Source organism: Tursiops truncatus, chromosome 10 (assembly GCF_011762595.2).
Source record: "Tursiops truncatus isolate mTurTru1 chromosome 10, mTurTru1.mat.Y, whole genome shotgun sequence".
NCBI classification, from domain to species: Eukaryota; Metazoa; Chordata; class Mammalia; order Artiodactyla; family Delphinidae; genus Tursiops; species Tursiops truncatus.
The window spans coordinates 4241697-4258269 of record NC_047043.1 but is presented as its reverse complement, the minus strand read 5'-3'; the positions used below and the strand labels follow the sequence as shown (position 1 = coordinate 4258269).

General features: G+C 40.9%; 1 protein-coding gene across 2 annotated transcripts in view; it reads left to right on the top strand.

Annotated features, from left to right (window-relative positions):
• Nucleotides 1-16573, top strand: part of F13A1 (coagulation factor XIII A chain) — a 136644-nt gene that overhangs the window by 49736 nt on the left and 70335 nt on the right. For both annotated transcript variants that reach the window (XM_033863792.2, XM_033863794.2), the window contains 2 exons: nucleotides 7661-7779; nucleotides 10194-10301. In XM_033863792.2, coding sequence (XP_033719683.1) covers nucleotides 7661-7779; nucleotides 10194-10301 — 227 coding nt within the window. The remainder of the gene's footprint in view (nucleotides 1-7660; nucleotides 7780-10193; nucleotides 10302-16573) is intronic.

Genomic DNA, 16573 nt, shown 5'->3' with positions numbered 1-16573 from the left:
TTAATGCAACAAAGTTAAACTTGTTAACCTCTTCTTAAATAGGTGGTTTCGTGTAAACGCAACCACACTTTAAAAAATAACTTTTTTCTCATGATGAAAGTCTTATTGTAGAAATAAAAAATAATGAAAGCATAAAAAGAACGCAGAGATCTACAAATCACAATTACCATTTTGGTGTACTTCCATTCACTTAATGTATTTTTGAATGGTTTTAATTTTTAATTGACAATTAGCTGAATACATTGCCCTTTCAAATATACACACATGTATGTATATAAATGGTAAAGAGTGGACTTTCCCTTACACCTACGCTCCAATCCTAGAGCATCTCCAGAGAAAACAAACTTCAACTGTGTATTTCACTCCAGATATTTTGCTATAATTTTACATATTAATGTCCATATGTACATCTATAGAGTTTGGATTCTATTAACCACAGGTGGGATTGTGTTATGCACGTTTCTCTATACTTTCTTGCACAACATACCTTGGAGAGTTTTCTATATCCGTACAAGCATATTCTTTTTAGTGACTGCTTGGTATGGTTGTACCATAATTGATTTGGTCTTTTATTTACAAATATTTAGATTTCCTCTCATTTTCACTGTAGTATACCGTGCTACAATGAATGTTTCACACACCTTCATACAAATGTATTTCTGTAGAATAGATACCTAGAAATACCTTTGCTTGGTCAAAGGAAATCCACATCTTAGATTTGCATAGATACTGCCAAATTTTTTTAAAAGGATGCAGTAGTTTATAATACAGCCACAGCACACGAGCGTATCCATTTCTTTAAACTTTCATTGGCACCAGGTGTTACCATGTGTTTTACTATATGCCAATATGCTAGGCAAAATATGGTATTTTCAACACAATAGCAAAAAAAAAAAAAAAAATTTTTTTAATGGGCAAAGAACCTGAATAGACATTTCTCCAAAGAAGACATATGAAAAGCCAACGGGTACATTAAAAGATGCTCAACCTCACTAGTCATTAGGGAAATGCAAATTAAAACCACAATGAGATATTACCTCACTGTTGTTAGAATGGCCATCATCAAAAAGACAAGGGGGAAGGGTAAGCTGGGACGAAGTGAGAGAGTGACATGGACATATATACATTACCAAATGTGAAATAGCTAGTGGGAAGCAGCCCCGTAGCACAGGGAGATCAGCTTGGTGCTTTGTGACCACCTAGCGGGGTGGGATAGGGAGGGTGGGAGGGAGACGCAAGAGGGAGGAGATATGAGGATATATGTATAAGTATAGCTGATTCACTTTGTTATAAAGCAGAAACTAACACACTACTGTAAAGCAATTATACTCCAATAAAGATGTTTAAAAAAAAAAAAGACGAGAGAACAAATGCTGGCATGGGTGTAGTGTTTCTCTAACCCCTGTATTTTCTGTTAAGCAGTTAGTTCTATCTAGAGACTCAATCAGATTCATCTATAAGTGAATTATTTTCTGTTTTCTTTGGAGGGGGGCAGAGAGGACACTTAAGAACTATATACTTCTTAAGTCGTATGCTGTGTGCTTCCTGGGGCATTCGTCCCGTCAGGAGACTCATAATGTCTGTTTGTCCCTCTTTGTGATGTTCAGATTTATCAGTAGGGTCAGGTTTTACCAGTCTCATCCATCCGTTATGAAGTTCCCCATTAGCCTTTTAACAAATGTTTTTAGCCTAGATCCATTATTTCATTAGGGACTGCAAAATGGTGCTGGTCTCATCTACCATTCTTTCTGCATTTATTAGCATCTATTATTTTGGTGCCTTGAGGTAGCAGTCATAGAATAAAGTCTAAATGCATGGCTCTTTTCCTATTTCTAAGTTTTTTAAATAAGGAGTTGATTCTCAGCACCCTATAAAGGTGACCAATGAATTTTTAAAATCACTATGAAACTACAAATATTGAAGTATTTCACATGTTCTAATACTTTGCAGTGACTATTATTTTTGCTATTTGAATTGTCCCATTCTTGGCCATTGGGAGCTCCTTCAAGTTGATTTATGATTCCTTCGTCATGAGTCCTAGAATCTTTAAAACCTCCTTGTTTTCTGGTAGGAAGAAGTATTTCAGTCTAGTCTCGTACATTTCCTGACCCAGACCTGCTTTTTCTTAAGGAGCCCAGGTACCTTTTAATGGGGGGTGGGTGGAGAGGAATGGTACTTAGAGATCACAATCTGGGCTCAAGGGTACTTGCTGTTGCCATTGCATTGGTTGTTTTTTCTAGTTCTTTTCAGTGGACAGAACTAAAAAATGTGATTTCTCTTTTTTTTTTTTCTACTTTTCGCTGCGTTGGGTCTTTGTTGCTGTGTGCAGGCTTTCTTTAGTTGCAGCGAGCGGGGGCTACTCTTCATTGCGGTGTGCAGGCTTCTTTCTCATTGTGGTGGCTTCTCTTGTTGTGGAGCACAGGCTCTAGGCATGCGTGCTTCAGTAGTTGTGGCACACAGGCTCTAGAGCACGGGTTTAGTAGTTGTGGCCCGCGGGCTTAGTTGCTCCGCGGCATGTGGGATCTTCCCACACCAGGTCTTGAACCCGTGTCCCCTGCACTGCTAGGTGGATTCTTAACCACTGCACCACCAGGGAAGCCCAAAAATGTGATTTCTAAAGAGAAAATGCATCATGAATTGTTATGATGCTTTCAACTTATTTTTTTTTGAAAAGCCTTTTATTCAATATTTTTTTATAATGGAATTAAGTTTTTGATTATTACAGTATGTTCTGATCGAAACACTACAAACTATTGCAAGGACTAGTGGAAATAGGAAAATCTGTTAATAATAATATTTGTTGGTGAAAAATCATAGTGAATCCAAAAATCTATTTGTCGGTCATATGAGTGAAAGCACAACTTCTGGGAAGTATGTATGGGAAGAAGTAGCCAGCCTCGCCCTTCGTGTACATTCTTTCTTATTTTCTTGTTATATCTTCCCCAAACAGAGGTAGTCAACAGTAGTTAGAATGGCCGTCTCCCAACACATAAAATAATCGAATTCCCCAATGGGTGAACAAAATAATGAGTAGTAACCTGGAACTCAGCTGAGCAGGCCACTTCGGAGCCTTCAGTGGGGACGTCTTCCAATTTCAGAGTGATGTGTCCTCACCCTGCATCATCGTTTTAGTGCAAAAACAGAAATTAATTCTGGTGAAATGAGATTCACCTCCCAACAGGATTAATAGTCGCATTCACTGAAGTTCTTCATTTGTGAACTGTGAAGAAACCAGTAGTAGCTATAAGATCAATAGGATTTCTGCAGATGGAATGACAATATACAAGGACAAAATCACCTATTTTTTGACTTACAAAGCCAACGGTAGTTTTCAATTTGCAAGTTGATTACAGACCAGCTACACCACAACATTTTCAAATGGCAAAAGTACAAAAAAAAGTTACGTGTTACAAAAATATTTCAGAAAAAGTGTAGTCTAACCAAATAAAAGCACTAAAAAGGTATCTTGCTCAAGGGATGTCAGCTTGGAAAAATTATCCCCAAAGCTAAACATTTTTATTTCACACAAACTATACTTGGAAATAGCTTTGAGACTGATTTCTGAGGCTGAAAGTATCAAAGGGTTTATTTGTCAAGAAGCAAATACCTTAACTGACAAGGATGGATAGAATGAGTTCATACTCATTAAGATTTCTGCAGTGTTAGGGTACTAACAAACATCTCTTAATGGCAGAATGTGGTAATCATGGAATTATTGCTAAAGTAGTTTTCAAATGAAAAAAGGAAAAGAAAACAAAACAAATTAAACTTGACCAAACATGTCAATTTACAGTTTTAAGGTTATTTTACAAAATACCTCCATTTACACAATAGACTTCACACAGCATTTTAAGATGGAAGTTCTTTTAATTTATCCTGGCACACTCTAAATGAATAAATTACACTGTTTAAAGAATTATTTAATATGTTTTATTTATTAAATTTATTTATTCGATAAGTTTTTCTTTCTCTTGACTCAGACAAAGAAAAGATCTCATATATAATAGATTAAGAGAGGAAGTTAAGCACACTAACTTACAGAAACAGGTGGGAACTGGGGAGGGTCAGCAATCATGTGAGTCTCACCCGATGTGATGCTCTTCAAAGATGAGTCAATCTTCTTAGAGCCATTTAATGAAGATTTTGAAGGAAAACTTCATTTTGTACTCTAGCCCTTTAACGCTTTCATTCTTTTTTTTTTTTTTTTTTGCGGTACACGGGCCTCTCACTGTTGTGGCCTCTCCCGTTGCGGAGCACAGGCTCCGGACGCGCAGGCTCAGCGGCCACGGCTCACAGGCCCAGCCGCTCCGCGGCATGTGGGATCTTCCCGGACCGGGGCATGAACCCGTGTCCCCTGCATCGGCACGCGGACTCTCAACAACTGAGCCACCAGGGAAGCCCAAAGCTTTCATTCTTACAGTCAGTTCAGCTGTTGGTCTGTAGTAGCAGGAGTTACAGCACCAAATGGAAGATAGATTCATTGCTCTGGATCAAAGATCATGAATATCTTGAAGGCTAATGATACAATTGCCAAGTTGCTTTTTAAAATATTGTAGCAATCACAGTCCCATCAGTAGATTGGCAATTCATCACACAGTAGCTGGTACTGAGTATTATAAAATAAAATACATAGACAAGTGAATATATACATATAATTTCTTTTGAAGCCTTTGCAGTTCTTGAATTACTACTTAAAGTTGTTTTAAATTATTTTCTGTTCACGTTTCCTCATCTGTGAACTGGTTTTCCCTTTACTGGCTTTCTTTTATACACTTCATGATTTTCTTATCAATTTATTGGAGTTCTCTACATGTAAGGAAAATTTACTAACATTTTCTATTGTTGCAAATATCTCTCTAGTTTGTTGTAGACTTTATATTTTATTATATCCGAAATTCAAGTTTTATATTTATATCAAATAAAATGCAGTGATCATTTCCTTTTTGATTTTTTTCTTTTATCTTTGTCTTGATAAAACTTTCTCACTTGGAGACCAAGTAACTATTCACAGTTATTTTACTCTGGAATTTTTTTATGCTTTGTATTTTTAAATTCAGATTCTAAATTAATGTTCAGTTTATTCTGGGGTACAAAAAATTTACTTTTCCCAAGCAGCCAATTTTCTCAGCTGAATTAATGGACACTCCAGTCACCCTCTTTGATTTATAACATTTCTTTCATCATAAATTTATTTCATAGAGACAGACGCATATTGTAACATCTATTTCCAGGCTACCTATTTTGACCCATTAATCTAATTTTATACCAATTGTTTAAATTATAGTAGCTTATAATACAGTCTAATATCTTATAGGGCAAGTCCATAAACATCTCATATTATAAGGAAAACATCTTGAAACATTCCTAAATGACACTTCTAGACCTCAGTGGCCTTAAGAGGAGTTTTATCTCAATAACAGGCATTTGAAACGCACTTGGCTAAGATGTTTATTATTACAATACTTACAACAGTTAAACCACTACTATAGAGGAATTTTTTAAAAGTAGCCTTTCCTTTTCAGGCCATTTTGATAGCATCATCTGGGGGCGGGCTGTAAAAGGGGTGCATGTAAACGGTCAATGTCCTTTTATACATATTCTGAGATGATTTTATTTTAAAATAAATGTATTCTTTTAGGATTTTACTCCGGACTATTGACCTCGCTATTTCTGTTGTCACTTCCTTATATGTTACCTCTGCTTTGTTCCACTTGGAAATGAAGCTGTCATTTCAGTTGAGGAGTCACATGACTGTATAGAGATTGCTGGCAAAACCACGGAACCCAGCAAGGCCAAAAGTCTGAAGCATCAAAGTTCACGTTGGCGAGGGCTGGGGGGAGGCTGCGGCACGTCTGTCCTGTAACTCTGATTCTTCTAGAAAGATAAAATGGCTTTAGGGTGAATAAGCTATTGACGCACACAGCGACATGAGTGAGTCTCAAGAGAAAGAGCCTGAGTGAAAGAAGCGAGACCCCCAAACGTGTGCACACTGTACAGTTCTTTTTATGTAAACTTGTAGAAAATGCAAATGAACTTACAGTGATAGAAAGCAGATGAATGGTTCCCTGGCCGGGCTGGGACATCAGGGAGAGGACTGGGAGGGAGGAATTACACGGCGGTACAAGGAAGCTTTTGGGGCGACGGACATGTTTATTATTTTGGTCGTGAAATTATACACTTTAAATGTGTGTACTTTATTGGACACTAGTAAATATGTAGATGTGTGTATGCGTGTCTGTATTTACTGTTGCATGAAACCAGGCTAATGGTAGGCAAGAGGCAAAGATTGGAAAGGAAGTTACAAGAAAGTACCGGAGAGCAGACGAGACCGCAGAATCGCCGAAGGGTTCTGTCAAAGCTGTAATACCGCCCAATGGGGGATCCAAGCCGGTTGGATGGGGCAGCACCTGGCAAACTTTAATGTACACACAAATCCCGGGGAACCTTGTTCATATGCAAATTCTGCTTCGGTAGCTCAGAACTGGGCCCTGAGATTCTGCATTTCTCACAAGGTCCCAGGTGGTGCTGTATGCGGCTGGTCTTTCCACCATTCTTTGAGCAGCAAGGGGCTAGAGCATCTGTTCTCAACTCCGGCTGCATATCAGAATCGCTGGGGAGCTTAACATTAATTAATTAGTTAATTAATTAATGTAAAGACCCTGATGCCTGGATCTCAGCCTTACTCCCAGAGATTCTGATGCCGTCGATCTAGAGTTCGGCTGGAATCAAGAGTTTGTAAATCTACCCGGATGATCCTAATGTGTAGCCAGGGTTGACAACCACTACTCCAGAGGGATGGTAAAAACCTTATCAGGGAATGAGGAGGAACGATCCCTGAGAAGGTACTAGGACGGCAAGTAGGGCCAGAGAAATGTGATGAACGATGTCCCCGATCGGAACCAAAATCGAACATTTCCAAGCCTGCAAATTGACCTGGGTATAACTTACAGCCTGTATGGTCCTGCCTGTGTTAAAGATGCTTTCTCTGCCTTCACACCTGGCCTGGGAATCAGTACCAGCTGATTACTGAGCGGGCAGATGGGCAGCGAGGTTTTCCTGAGATTATAGCCACAGGGAAGAAAAGTCCTTGCAATGGAGGAAGATGACCAGGGAGGCCGATTGGACACACACTTACCAACACATGCACAAGGATTTTTCCTTGAAAGGAGACAAAGCCCAGCCTCTCTCCTCCCGTCCCTATGGGCCACTAACCAGGCATGACAGATGGTACTCCAGCCTCCTAATATGCCCCAGACTTGTTTTAAAATCATTTGGAATTCTATTAACATGAATACTTTGGAAATTATTTTTTGATCTGTGTTACAGACTTTTATCTGCATTATAAAATTCTGATTCTGAAACCACTGATGCAACAGAATCCTAAAATGTTTACTGGGACTTGTCAATTTAATTGTGCTACTTGGAACTTATGGAAGCATTTTGCTGACAAATGTCATCATTTACAGACTGATCTAGGCCACTAATTATGTTCACCGTTGCTAAAATTACACGTTGTGAAATGAGCTACCTTTAGTGAAACAAAAGACTTTTTTCCCATTTAGTTTTTTTCCCACTTAGCAACTTAGGACCAAAACAAACTTGCAAGTATATGAAAACCTTCTGGTTTGGTAATAGTCATTATGTTTACATTTCAATGCAGAGGATGCTGTATACCTGGATAATGAAAAAGAAAGAGAAGAGTATGTCCTGAATGACATCGGGGTTATTTTTTATGGAGACTTCAATGACATCAAGAGTAGAAGCTGGAGCTATGGTCAGGTGAGCCACTTAAAATTTGTCATTGTCAAGGACATTTTTACTTAATATTTTTAGCCCCATGTATCACTGCAGGGTGCTCTCTGTCGATATTAGACAAGCACAATTTCCTGCTTTTCAGGATCTGAGACTCCAAGATGGGCCTGGGAGTAGAGACTTAGAAAGGCACCTGCATAATTCATCAGCTGAAATCACATATTTTCGGTTATTACAATGTTACAGAGATGGGAGATTGTGTGGATGATATGACATTCCAGTGAGCAATGCTTTGCCAACTCAGTACAGTGAAATCTCACGAGCTTAGACTCTGCTCTCCAACCTGGAATGAACCCATGTTTTTCTTTTCTTATAAGGAAAAGTGTTTTGATAATAATGCAAAGGGTGCAGGAAGGCAAGTGCCCAACTCAAAGAAATCCCTTTTTTTAAGGGTTAGGATTAGATATGCTAATTAGAAAAGAATGCTACCATTTAGTCAAAGGAGGGCCCACTGGGCTTTCACCTTGAGACATTTTATCAGCTGCAGCCTCAAAGTACTGTCCGGATATAAGGTAGCAAATGGTATTTCATCTGAGATATTCAGTGGTTCAAGCTATTTCAGCTTGGCATCTTTAATAATGGAGGAAATGAATATTTTTACCGTATTTCCATAAACAGACTCATGTCCTGTGATTCAGAAACGACTTTCCATTAGCAACGTGAGGGCAGGCGAATGTGTCATTTCTCAGAGTTTTGGCTGAAATGGTTGCAATTGTGCACCATCGTTCTGGGTATCCAGGGGCAGATTTCCCAGAACTTGGCCTCACCAGGTCACAGGATACTTTCTTGGCGTGAGATCCTTGTTTAAACTTCCATATGGGCTCTCCCTGCCGTGCTCAGCCCTGCTCGAGCCTGACCACTGGGCTGTCATCATTGGCTCTTGTCTTGTCCACCCAGCTTTATGCCTTTTGCTCCTTCTCAGTGTTCAGGTTTGCCCGCCTGCATTTCTGACGTCCTGCCGGGCTAATGATCTACACGCTCTTCCCCTGTTTTGGGGTCCCTGCCTGGCTCCCTGGTTCCAAGTCCTCCGCTTCCTGAGTGACATACAACCCGGGACCATTGCTTATTGTCTGGTGCTCTCGCCTTGGGTCCCTAATTCCTAACCTTTAGGCGTCATTCTATTTATGCCCCCAGTGTGGCAATAGAGAGAGAGCTAACAAGGGAAAATGTCATCTAGGTGGGTAGCAAGGACTGCGAAAGGGTTCCAAGCATGATCGTGGACTCCCCAGACAGCCTGCCTTTGGACAGATGCCCTTGAGCACAGCCACTGCCTGTCTCTACTGTCATTTGGAGTCCATTAATTTGTGTACTTCAGTCCGAGCAACCAGCAAAGCCAGTAGTTTGTAGTGTAGTTCTCTATGTCTTTACCTTTCCAGCTCGTGGCTGTCATGCCCCACAGACGCAGCTGAAAGATGCTGCCTAATAAGAACCAGAGTAATGAGTTCTTATTCACCTGGAGAGCTAGTGCAATTACCCATTTCTGCATCTATCACATCAGTTTAGGATACACGCAGAGCTGCTATTCTAACTGGATTTTAATGAGGAATTACATGGAAATTAGCCATTAAAATTGTGATTTCTGTCCTAAGCCCTTGGGTGGATAATATACAAGGCTTCTGTATTCAGGGAAATATTCTGTACAATGAGGTACAGTATAAGTGTAATCTTCCAATTTTGCCTTTATTTATTTATTTTTTACTATTTTGTCTTTGTTCCTTGTTTGGAAATTTTGGGCATTGTATGTGGCTAGGAGTTCTTTCTAAGGAAATTGAACTGACTACCTGATGGTTCCCTTGATAATATGATCTCCTTTCTCTAAGCCTTCCTGCCCTCTCTTTGACCCTGGAGTCCACCTTATCTCAGACGAGAGGAAACCTTAGACAGACACTCACTATGTGAGGTCTCCTACTGTTTCCAGTGCAGACCTGAAATGCCTTCCTGAGAAGTACCTGAGAGCCATTTACTGTCGATATGCACAAGGACTCATGTTACTTTTGAGGGCTTGAGACTTTGGCCTGACTTTGGTAAATGGTTCATTCCCTTGCCTTTTCGCTGGAGCCAATATGTTGGAGAGATCCTCTAAATTAACCCTACAATCTTCTGAAGAACTTCAGGTCAGTTCTTGACTCTTGAGTACATCAGCTCGCTAGTAGTTCTGTTTGTATTTCTAGCTAGTATTTAAGTTCTTAATTACTAAAAAAATAAAAGAGGGTGTCTCCTTCCTTCCACCTTGATATTTCATGCTAAAGATTATGAGTGATTACCATCTAGGAAATACACATTTCTAAACATGAGGTTGTGGTTTCATTTTATTTTTCAACAGAGAATATCTTGTTTTCAGAGGGGACATTAAATAGTTTCTAATTTTTTTCTCCAAATAGTTTGAGGATGGCATCCTCGACGCTTGCCTGTATGTGATGGACAGAGCGAATATGGACCTTTCTGGCAGAGGGAATCCCATCAAAGTCAGTCGTGTTGGATCTGCCATGGTAAGAACAACCACTGATTACTAAAATCGATTACGCATGTCATTTGCCTCAGTATAGATGTCAGCTCATTAAGTGCTGTTGAAATGGTGACTTGCACATAATAAACTTTTATTTGGAAGAGTGTGTAATTCCCTGAACTTGTCATGTGCCGTAAAACAAAATTCTTACATCAGTACTGTGTGTTGCTTTGGCTTCAGACAAATGCTGATAGATGACGTGGACGATATAGATCACTTATTCTTAAGAATCTTTGCCTAGGGGCTGAGAGTGACCATGACAAAGTGTCAGCAACTATAATCAATCAATCAACAAACAAACATCAAAGAGGGCTTCCCTGGTGGCGCAGTGGTTGAGAGTCCGCCTGCCGATGCAGGGGACGCGGGTTCGTGCCCCGGTCCTGGAAGATCCCACATGCCGCGGGGCGGCTGGGCCCGTGAGCCATGGCCGCTGAGCCTGCGTGTCCAGAGCCTGTGCTCCACAACGGGAGAGGCCACAGCAGTGAGAGGCCCGCATACCGCAAAAAAAACAAACAAACAAACAAAAAAAACATCAAAGAGCATCAAAAAAAAAACCCTGCAAGATGGAAATTTTCTACATTTTCACACCCATAGTAAGAGTAAAGAAATAAATGACTAATCCTAGCTTCTATTTCAATGATACCTCACCACAGGGCTTTATAGTTTATGAAATGGACCTTGATTCTTCACAGTACTCACATGAGATAAGTGGGGAGGGGGTGACATTACCCACGCCATTTTACAAGTTAGGAAACAGTGTGATGACAGTTTGTCAGTGACAAAGCCTCAGCTAGAACCCAGGTCTGCTGACTCCAAAGCTAGACATTTTCTACCTTCCTTGCTGGTCTCTGCAGGACATCCTGAAACATCTCGGGGAATGCACAGACCCTGCAACGGAACGGCTTCCTGAGAGAGGAGATACAATTCTCATGAGTGGGAAGGTTAGGGGTCAGGTCTGGGCAGTGAATTAATTGTGTTGCCCAGGTCCTGGACTGTACTGTCGTGCGGACCGGGTCCTGTGCAGTCCTGGACCATACCAACGTGCCACACACACAGATCCTGCCCTTGGTGCATGGAAGTGAATCAAATCTGATTGACGAGCAGATTATTCCCGAAAAAAGCATCAAGCTAGATGCTATTTCACACCATCAAAGACTGAGCAACAAATACTCCTTTTTGTTACCAGTTTCCTTAAGCTTTATTTAAAAAAACAATCCATCTGAAAGAATGCTGTCTTTGGGTTTGGTTTAAGTTAAATAAAATCAAAATCAAATATTGTTCATATAAAGATATTAGACTGAGAATGATATGAAATGTAATTTATGGTTAGCTCTTAAGAACAAAGATTGTTTTATTAGTAACTAGGCTATGTGTAAATTTACGAAGAGTGGAGCTTAAAAAGAGAAGGTAAAAACTAATATCTAAAGGCAGTTTTGTTTTCTGTTGTTAGTTTATGTATGCAACGTAAACTATGCAAGTGAAAAGACAATGGATTCTGAAGAATTTGGGAATTTCTTTATAATAGCTATTTATTACAACATGCAGTAGACCTGCAGTCAGTCACTGTTTTCCCTGTTTCATGACAAAATTCTCCCTTTTCTCCTGTAAAGTCATCATGACAGGTTTGCAGTGAGACGGGAAGCAGTTGTCGCAGTGGTTAGATAGAAATTAATTCCTTCTTAGGCACTCTGAAATGACATGCTCGTCAACCCGAGCTTACTCACATGTTGTGGGTATATTTACGAGTCTAGAAATCACTACCTAACACAAGCCAAAGCAAGAGGGACGCAAACAGGAAGCAGCTAACCCAACACTATGGTGGCATCTGGCCAGATGGAAGCTGTTAAGCCTTGAATTAAGCAGAGAATCCTAATGCAAATTGCCTTGAGATCGTATTAATCGTAAAATCCTATGAAGTTCTGATTTTGAAAATCTATAACTCACAAGATTTAGAACTGGACAGAATCAATTTCGGGGGTTCAGTTTGGTTTTATTTTTTGAGGGAGAGGCCTTGGGTGTTAGGGGAGAGGCCCACCCTGGGCAATATCTCTATTTCCACCAGTACCATCGTTTACATACACAAAATATACGTCTGAGAGTTTTCAAAATCTTTTTATATCTCTTATGTCTTTTAATCCTTAGAAGAGCTCTGTGAATCTTTCCAAAATCTATTCAGTTATAATGATTTTAGAAAATAAAATATGGAGCCTCCAAAAATCAATAAAAAATATGCAACTTTCCCAAAAAGTCAATTGTTTTCTGGTCACTCAGGGAGTTCCTCTCCTGTTCACAAATCCTGGAACTCTATCATGAAATTGCTGAGGGAAGTTAAGCAAAGACTGAAAGAAAAAAACAAAACAGAAACCCCTCACATTTCTCAATAAAGATTTGCTTTAAAATATGAGAAGATGTATTTAGGGAGCCCAGAAAGAAAATGTTCTGAAGTTGCTTGAGTCTAGCCAGAGCCCTGGGTCCGAGCAGATAGGCCTGTGGGTGTTTTCTAGGGGGCACAGAGGGAGCTGCATGGTCATTTTCAAAGCTCTCCATCATCTCCCCAGCCTGGTCACTGAGGCAGGAAATTCCTTTCATAGGATACAAATACTGGAACAGGATACACCGCGACAGGCAAATTCTCCGGGAGGGGTAGCACACTGACTGCAGTTCATGCCAAGGTGACAGTGATGGAAGGCAGAGATTTCCGGGCTCAGTTACTGCCACGAAGGAGTGGGATGAGAAGCCTGGTCCTGGCTGGGCACCTGCAGCAGGTGGAGAGGGGACAGGAGGCAAGAGCAGGTGACTGGGGCCCCAAAGACACATTTGCTTCCTGTGGTCACGGCAAAGTCTGGCACTGAAGCCTGGCCAGGAATTTGCAGAAAGGAGCTGGGTGCTCGGTGCTGTACGAAGCACAGATAATAACTCAGGTTATTATCTGCCTCATCTAACTTTCTGATGAGGGTGATGACGATGATGATCTGAATCTGCCTTTACCGTCCCCAGATAAAAATCTTTGTCATCTAGTGTTTACAACCTTGGGCCGTTCTTTGCTATGGGGGTATCCTACACACGACAGGATATTGAGCAGTATCCACGGCTTCTGCCCAAGAAATGCCAGGAGTTGCGACAACCAAGAATGTCTTTAGATATTTCCAAATGTCCCTCTGGGTCAAAATCCCCCCCAGTGAGGGCCACAGCACCAAACACCTCGAAGGCTCAGCTTCCCTGCCTGTGCGATGAACGTAACCCTCTCTTCTTGCCTTTGTGGAGGATCTCTTTTCTTACCTTATTCAAAGCCTGCTGGCTTTCCTTCTTCTGCTGAAGAGAAAGTGCAGGCAGCATCCTGCGGGAAGGCCCGGGTCCAGGTCACATCAGACCTCTGGGTTCTGACTCTTCCGCGCATTTCCTGTGTGACGCAGGGCCAATCACTCAGCCTCTCGGGGCCTCCTTTATCTTTAAAATGAAATTTTGTCTCTGTACTCAAATCACACTTGTTATTCCCGGTGGCAGCAAGAATTCCCTTTTCTCCTTCAAAACAATGTTCTTCTTTCTTCTATTTTTTCCCTTTATAAATTCAATATTTAGTTCTTTTGAGTTGCTGTTACTTCACTTTGATGTGAAAATCAGGAAAGTTTATGACAATCTGGACAGCCTTGGGCTATTGGGTTTTCCCAGGGGAAAGAAAGTCTAAAGTACAGGAAAGTCTAAAACTCCTATAAAGCTCATTGCCTGGGGATTGGTTCTGAGATGCTATAACCTCACGTAAGCGAACTTTTAGTTAGGTTTTTCTAAATAGTGAGTGGTACATTTTACCGAAGCTACACTGCAGATGGATTTAAGAGAGAAAAAAATTTTTTGAGATTAGAAAAAAGAAAAACCTTGCCCAAAGCTATACGTCCTCCTTTTTTTTCATTTTTAAAATTTTATTTATTTATTTGATTTTTATTGGCGTGTAGTTGCTTTGTGACCAGTGACCTTGTGACCTTGAATAAATAATTTAACTTCCTGATACTTCAATAGACACAACAATGTTGTGTTAGTTTCTGCTGTCCTGCAAAGTGAATCAGTGATACGTATACATATGTCCCCTCTTTTTTGGATTTCCTTCCCATTTAGGTCACCACAGAGCATCGCGTAGAGTCCCCTGTGCTATACAGTAGGTTCTCAGGAGTTATCTATTTTATACATAGTATCAACAGTTATACGTCCTCCTTTAAACTACTTGATTACTGTTTGCTTTCCACCTCGTACCTTATGTGACAGTCCTCACCAGGACAATTGCTAGGAAATGTGCCAGGAAAACGTTAGAAGGATGCTTTGTGCCATCTGAAAGCTTACCTTGCTCACAGGGCACTAATAAAGAATTCCATCACGGACCCGGAATTACAGTGAAGTAACCAGACATGGACTCTGAGCCCCGGTCACACGCTCAAGACAGGTGTGCTGTGCCACGTGACGGGAACAGCAGGGTCCTGGGGAAAGGAGAGACGGTGACAGTAGCCTGCCTTTACTGCTGGGTGGTAACTGGTCCCTACCTGCTTCTGCCTCGTGACTGATTGGGTGTGGCAGCAGCTCTGGGCAGAGAAGTTCTCCCATACTGGCCCTGCCGTGGCCGCTGGCCCTGTGGATACTGCTCGTTTATTCACTGTGGAAGCCCTAGCACCCCACCTCGGTGCAGGTTCCCTCCTTTGGGTTGAGACTTACTAATAGGAGATCTGTGTCGAAATGCACACAGAACCAGGACATGAGATGTGGAAGACTCTCCAGGGGTCTTCTGGGTAAAGGGGTGGAGGCCCTTGGAAACGATGTCACTCAAGGTCACACACAAATAAGTGGTTGAGCTGGAACTAGATATTGTCCTTGCTCTCAGGTCATATTAGACCTTAGACGGCCACCACCAACACACAAGCACCAATGACACAATTCGTACCTCATGTTAATCCGTCATTCACCAGGGATTTTCATTTCTGTTTATTGAAGAATTTTTAACAATTGACAAATAAATTGGAAGCCAGTAGGAAGATAGAATTTACCTAATGGAAGTTGTTTTCACAGCCAATTTTGAGAAACTATATCCATTTCATAAATAACCAATGTAAGGATGAAGAGACAGAAGGATCGGGAAGTTAAATGACTTATCCAAGGTCACTGGTCACTGGTAGCTAGCTCCTAGAAAAGAAGGACCCAAGAGAATGGGTTCCAGAACAGGTGAATTTTGAAATAGGGGAATAAGTGAAGAAAGGCATAAATCAGAGAATTCTAAATAGCCAGAGGCATTGGGTCCCTGGGGAAAGAGTTCCCAAGGAAGACTAAGTACCAAGTATGGTTTGATGGTGGTATTGGTGACAGTGATGGTAGTAATTGCTGTAATGATGCTCATGGTAGTAAAACACTCAGTAGTAACTCATTCATTCAACAAGTATTTATGGAGAATCTCCAGTCTAGGTACAGTTGTAAAAACAAACAAACAAACATAGTTTCTGCCTTCACAGAGCTTATAGTCTAACAGAGAAGACAGACTTGTAAGTAGAACCTTTCAACACACTATGGCAAAGTCTCTGATGAAATAAGCATAGGGTTGTAGGAGAAAGCAAACCTCTCAAGCTTTCCTCAGAGGTTTCCCAGGACAAAGCAGTGACCTAACAAATGTTGGGATATTGGATGAAAAGGTGGCAGAATAACTGACAAGGGTCCAAAGCAATAATAAGCCATGCTACCATTCACGGAAACCCTTTTTCCTTGGTGGAAATTATACCCAAACAGCCATCACCAAAAGCACTGCAGGAACATGTAGTCAGGGGAAACTTGCCCCTCTGGGGACTTATTTGTTTCAACTACAATTTTCTTAAAAAGTGACATTTGGGGGGAAATTTTGGAAGGAGGGAGAGAAGAAAAATTATCAATATACTAGTGACATATTTTTAAATACCGGTCTTTACACCGCCGCCAGCCTGGGCTTTCCTGCTTCCCTTGAGGTGTACACATCTATTTTTAACCCTGGTCTTTTGCTAACATCGAAACACGATGCCATCATTAATCCCCATTAATACCCTATTCTAACTGTGCCTTTTGGGAACTAGCTCAAGATTGAACTTTTTTTTAACCAGTCATGTTCGGTGTACTCTTTAGTGTTATAAAAAGGAAATCTTGCACTCCAGCTAGTAAATCAAACTGACCACAAGTGGAAGTATAGGTCCTGGAGTTCCCTAGGGCCCAACACAAGACGAATGACTGTAGACCTTGCAGGCAGAGTGGACTTCA